The 6,000-nt window shown below is 34.9% G+C and overlaps 1 protein-coding gene across 1 annotated transcript in view; it reads left to right on the top strand.

Moving 5' to 3' along the window:
- MIB1 (MIB E3 ubiquitin protein ligase 1) overlaps positions 1 to 6,000 on the top strand; it is a 114,710-nt gene that overhangs the window by 63,649 nt on the left and 45,061 nt on the right. The window contains exons 11-12 of the mRNA XM_007448608.1: positions 571 to 768; positions 2,902 to 3,053. Of these exons, the coding sequence (XP_007448670.1) occupies positions 571 to 768; positions 2,902 to 3,053 (350 nt within the window). The remainder of the gene's footprint in view (positions 1 to 570; positions 769 to 2,901; positions 3,054 to 6,000) is intronic.

The raw sequence follows: 6,000 nt of genomic DNA, 5'->3' as shown, positions 1-6,000 counted from the left end.
TTTGCGGTATGTGGGCCTCTCACTGTTGTGGCCTCTCCCATCGTGGAGCACAGGCTCCGGACGAGCAGGCTCAGCGGCCATGGCTCACGGGCCCAGCCGCTCCACGGCATGTGGGATCTTCCCAGACCGGGGCACGACCCCGCATCCCCTGCATCGGCAGGCGGACTCTCAACCACTGCGCCACCAGGGAAGCCCGTAATTTTTATGTTATTAAAAAAGTCTGTGTAACATTTTTTAAAATGAAAAAAACTTCATATAGTTGTGTCGTGATTTAAATTTTCTAATGTTGGTTTACCATCATGGCTGATAAATTAGGAGTACTGAAGAATCAAGCTACTTCTGATATAACTGTTGGTCTGGTATATGTGTGCATGATATAATGATCCAGATCATCATTTATCTTTGGAGTTAATCACGATTCAGGCGAATTTCTAGTTATTTTGTTGGCTCCATTCTGTTTTCTGTTTCCTTTTCTCACATTAATATGGTTCTTGATGAATTATTATAGCTTCGAGTTTTATTTGTCTTTCTAAAATATTCACTGACTCAGATTTAAATGCTGCTCTTTAGGATAAAGACGGAGATAGAGCCGTTCACCATGCAGCTTTTGGAGATGAAGGTGCTGTTATAGAAGTGCTGCACCGAGGCAGCGCTGATCTGAATGCACGAAACAAGCGCCGGCAGACACCACTTCATATTGCTGTCAATAAAGGTCACCTTCAAGTGGTGAAGACTTTATTGGACTTTGGCTGTCATCCCAGTCTTCAGGTAAAACCTTTAAAGGAATATATTCTGCAGGTATTGCTAGGATTCTATTAAATGGAAGTACTAGGTTTTGTGGTAAGCATTCTTTTGTTTTCAGTTCTTTTTTGTATGATCAATCATAGTAAATGACACTGAAGGTATAGAATGTCATAAAATTGGCAGTTATTCCTTCTTAGAAAAACCTTTTTTAAGAAAGTGTCAGTAAATCGATTTTGTTTGGGGGAGTTGGGGATGGGGACTTGTGAAAATATCAGCTCTGAGTTGATTTGATTTAACTTTATTGATCATGACAGTGAACTTCACCATTTCATTATAGTTACTTCAGAGGTATCAAAAGTATTTTAATTGCAGCTTAATTTATCTTAGAGTCTGGGTCTAGTCATTAATCCAGTCTTGAAGATTTTCTGATTTGGAAAATATATATAGGGTTTTAGGATTGATTTGTAGTAGGACCTAATTTTTGAAGGAAGAGTCACCTAAGAAATGATTCTTCCCATCTAAAGTTTTGGCAACCAGGTGAATTAAATTGGATAGATCTCAGAGAAGTAATGAAGAACCAGAGTAATGGGACTGAGGGTTTGAGAAGAACTGAAAGAATTAGAGATTTTGTTTAGCTAGATGGTTACTACGGACTGATATTTTCTGAGGTATATCCGTTTTGGAACTGATGGAGTCGGGAACCGACAGCTTCTGAGTGGATGGCTGGATTGGAGGATAGGGGGAGGAATTGAGGGGAGTCAATCTGTTGAAGGAGTGGGGATTTATACCTGCTAACTTTTTTTGTCTCGGATGGGAGGCAGAGTCATCTGTTGAGAGTGAGTGGGGAGTGGTAGGTGTAGAAAGGGTGATTGAGAAGAATGATGAAGGTTTGGAATAGCTACTGTGGGGAACAGAAGGCAGGATAGATGAGGACTTGTAGAAGCTTATGCCAGCCATGTTAAGAGCCCATCTCAAGTTGGAGACTGTGAATTTTTAGTGCCACCAGATAGGCAGATAGAAGTTGGATTGTTGGATTGAACTTGTATTGGGAATTTTTTTTGTGTGTGGATGAATATATACCTGAGATTGGCAAACTTTTTATGTAATGGGCTGGATGATATTTTAGGCTTTCTTATGATTTCTATCACAACTATCCAACACTGCCACTGTAGCCTGAAAGCTGCTGTAGATAGTACATAAATGGATGTGTGTGGCTATGTTCCAGTAAAACTATTTACAAAAATAGGTGGAAGACTGGATTTGGCATCTGTGGTATATGCCATAGGATAGGCTATGTATGGCTTTACTGAGAATAGTATTTATGACCATGCTATGAAAAAGGTCTAAATTACCCATTTATCCAGATGACTGATAGTGAATAACAACTTATTGCTAAATCATTGATTAATGAAAAAAGTACCTGGAGAAAAAGGTAGACTGAGACTGTCAGATTTTCTTTTTCATTTGTCTTCACTTTGAGTTAACTAGCCACTTTCCTGCCCTTTGAAAACATTTGAATTAATGATTCTCAACTGTGACTGCACAACATAATCATCTGGGGAGCTCTGAAAAACTATTGATGCCTGGCTTTCACCACCAGAGATTCTGGCTTAGTTGGTCTGAAGAACAGCCTGGGTATTTGGATTTTTTAAGAACTCCCCACAGATTCTAAAGTGCAGCCAAAGTTGATAACTACTGACTTTAAATTCATTACGATGGGACTCCCAAGACTGGTGTAGGTTTGGTGTGGAATTTTAGAGTATAACAATTAATGGTAGGAATGTGGTATAGCAGGCCATTGTAAGCTAATGAATTGCAGTGGGGGGCAGCTTTTCCACCTCATTAAATTTTGTTATTTGCTAAATTATATTTGAGGGTACTTCTTTGATTTTCTTTTTTATTGTCTTTGGAAAGCTACAGCATGTTTATTGTCTTTTCCATCTAGACTGAGTAGGAATTTCTTTACTATAATGAGGGTAATATTTCTTGCCTGCATTTTAAAATTTAACACACAGCATGTTTTATTAACGGGTTGTTGGATATGGCTTCTGCTTTTGTTTCTTTGTTCAGTAGTTCATTATAAGTATTAACATTACATATAATGATTAATTGAAAAAGAACTAATGAAAGTCTCTTTAAACTTTAAAAAAAAAAAAGGATTCTGAAGGTGATACCCCTCTTCATGATGCAATAAGTAAGAAACGTGATGATATCCTGGCAGTTCTTCTGGAAGCTGGAGCAGATGTTACCATTACAAATAATAATGGATTTAATGCTCTACACCATGCTGCACTAAGAGGAAATCCCAGGTAAAGATGTCACGTTTTACTATTTTATATGCAATTTAAAAATATTTTCCTGTTGCTGGTTCTCTTTTTCTGATACTTATGAGGAAATAATTTTGGTTTACTTTAATGTTTTAAATTGTTTTAAGGTCTGTGGAAGTTATGAACTTCATTAAATAGATCAGTTTTATATGGTTTTTTTTTGGTTAAACTAATACAAGTATTATGAAATGACTAAATATATATTAAATATGGATATAAAGTATCAGGAATACTTGCTTATATTCTGAAGATTTAATTAAAATGCATTCCATTTGGAGATTTATGTTTCTTCAAGGTCATTCTCAGGTGTCCTCTAGCCCCATGTTATTTATTTGCATGGTAATTATTTTTTTAAACTTGTGGCTAAATAACAATTATTAAGTTACCTGATTTCTTATTAATAATATAATTACCTATAAACTTCTAGTATAGAGGTCCTCCAATCATTGTTATAGTAATAGGTGGTCTACTGAAAAAAGTGCTTGCTGGTTAAAGCTCAAGAAAGACTTTTGGGAAGTCATAGAATTCATAAAGGATCTGCGAAGTCTCACAGAAAAGGAAAATGGTTATTAGCTTTGTTAACCTAGAACTTTCTATGAGTGAATTTTTTGGAACAACTTTACCTTGAGAAGCATTTTAGAAAATTCTACGTTAGATGTCTTCTGTTTATAGTTTTGAATCAAGCCCATGTATATTGACTGAGGGAGATATTTACTTAGAAGTTTATTTTCATGATTTAATCTACCCTAAATTAAAAAAAATTGAGATATAATGGACATATAACATTATATTAGTATCAGGTGTTACAAAATAATGATTTGATATTTGTATATATTGTGAAGTGATCACCACAGTAAGTCTAGTTAACATCCATCACCACGCATAGGTCCAAATTTTTTTTCTTGTGGTGACAACTTTTAAGACCTATTCTCTTAGCAGCTTTCAAATGTACAATGCAGTATTATTAACTATAAACACCATGAATTCTTATTCATGATGTATATTGCATTTTTACATCATGTTTCCTTTTACTTTTTTTTGCTCTTTTTTAGCTTCTTAGGATCACCACTAGAGGGTGAGCACAGAGAACAAAAGGATTTTATTGTGATTGGTTGTTGGTAGCTGTAACAATCGGTGTATAATCTAGGATGAAATAAATGGCAGTGTTTTAGGTTATATCTTGATTTGTTTTTTCAAATTACAAATATTTGAACACTTTATACGTTGGCACTGTAAAGGAGACACAGTAGTATTATATGTTCCCTGCCTTTCAAATAAAAGATGATAATGACAGCATTTACCACATCCCTGGCCGCTAGTAGTATGCATGCATTATCTCATTTCAATCCTTTGAACAGCTTTTTGAAGCAGGTGTTAATATCCTCATTTTATAGATGAAGCATATGAGGCTTATAAAGAGATGAATTTACTTATTCAAGATCATGCCGCTGACTAGTGGAACAGTTGGAACTTGAGCAAGGTCTATTTGACTTTAGAATCACTGATCTTAGCCACTTTATATTATTTTCTGTGATTACGGTCTGTATGTGAGGCAAGACTGGAACACGTGGACAGTGAATGATTTGACTAAGAATGTATTAATATATCAAGCTCACTTCTTGTGCTTCATGAGCCTGACTTTCTAACTTTATCTCCTGCTAATTAAAATCCCTCTGCCCAACTTGCCCTTCAGCTACATTATACTACTCTCTCTCCCTAAAATTGTCTGCTCTCTTCCTTCATTTATTAAGCATTTTCTTTCATTAAGATGCCCTTATCCCTTCTTTTTCTTAACCACCTCTCTTCCAGAGCTCCTATATATCATCACTGAAGTTATTTTCTGTTTGCTCTATACTTCCTTGTTCTGTGTTTTTGTTTTGTTGCACTTATAATCTGCGTTGTGCTGTCACTTAGTATGTGCATTTTTATGTTTCCTTCTGTTAAAATTGTGGGCACAGATATTTATCTGTGTATCTCCTGTAATGCCTTGACTATACTGGGGACTCAATACATGTTAGTCTTCATTTGACAGTCAGGACAGTGTTAGATATCACAGGAGTATATGATCAATTAAAATATAAATTCTGTAGAGAAACGGTCAAGAGTTGAAACAAAGCAATTATTTCAAATTAGGATGGTCAAAAAGAGATTTTATTGAGGGAATTTAATTTAGGTTATAATACTTTTAAGTTATAAAGTTTAAGATAGACTGAAAATTAAAGTGTTTAGGAAGTAACTTTTAAATATTTTGAATTAACTTTATTGAGAATAGGCATAGTATATTTAATAATGTTGAGCCTATACAAGGAGGAAAAAAATACTACTTCTGTTTCTTTAATTCTTGAGAATTCCTCTGGAAATTTATAACAGTGACTCCTCCAACCAGATAATTGGTGTCAGGTGACACAAAAAAGAAAGGAAAAAAAACTTCCATTCTACAACAAAGTGGTGCTTTAGTTAAAGGTACACAACTTCTTTATTCCTATTTCCTTAAGACATTTTATGCAGTTTTGACTGTACATTGCCCAATAAAGTGTGATTTTAATTGGACACGAAAGAATATCAGAAGATAACACAAGTTATATATTGGTTGTAATTGTAACTTGGGTTGTTTTGAGTTCTTTTTTTTCTATATCAAGTTTCGTATTCTTAAAATTGGCTTTTCTCTCCTGGTACTGACCAGTGATGTTTTAAGACAGAAGAAACCATTTTAACTCAGAATTAGAAAAAAAAAAAAAAAAAAGTCTTCTCATTTTACAACTGAGGAAACATGTTTGGAGAGGTGAAATATCTAATAAGTAAAAAGGTAGCAATGGTTATTAGTATTTTGTTTCTTTTTTGAGGATTAAAGTCCTTTGGTTCAGGGTCAGAAGAATTAGATACTTTCTGTTTAAGTCTGTCTATAAGATGCTCTGCAGTGTCATCATCT

Source organism: Lipotes vexillifer, unplaced genomic scaffold, assembly GCF_000442215.2.
Source record: "Lipotes vexillifer unplaced genomic scaffold, Lipotes_vexillifer_v1.1 scaffold168, whole genome shotgun sequence".
In the NCBI taxonomy this organism is placed as follows: domain Eukaryota; kingdom Metazoa; phylum Chordata; class Mammalia; order Artiodactyla; family Lipotidae; genus Lipotes; species Lipotes vexillifer.
Note: the sequence above shows the minus strand (reverse complement) of the source record. Positions and strands in the feature narration are given on the sequence as shown.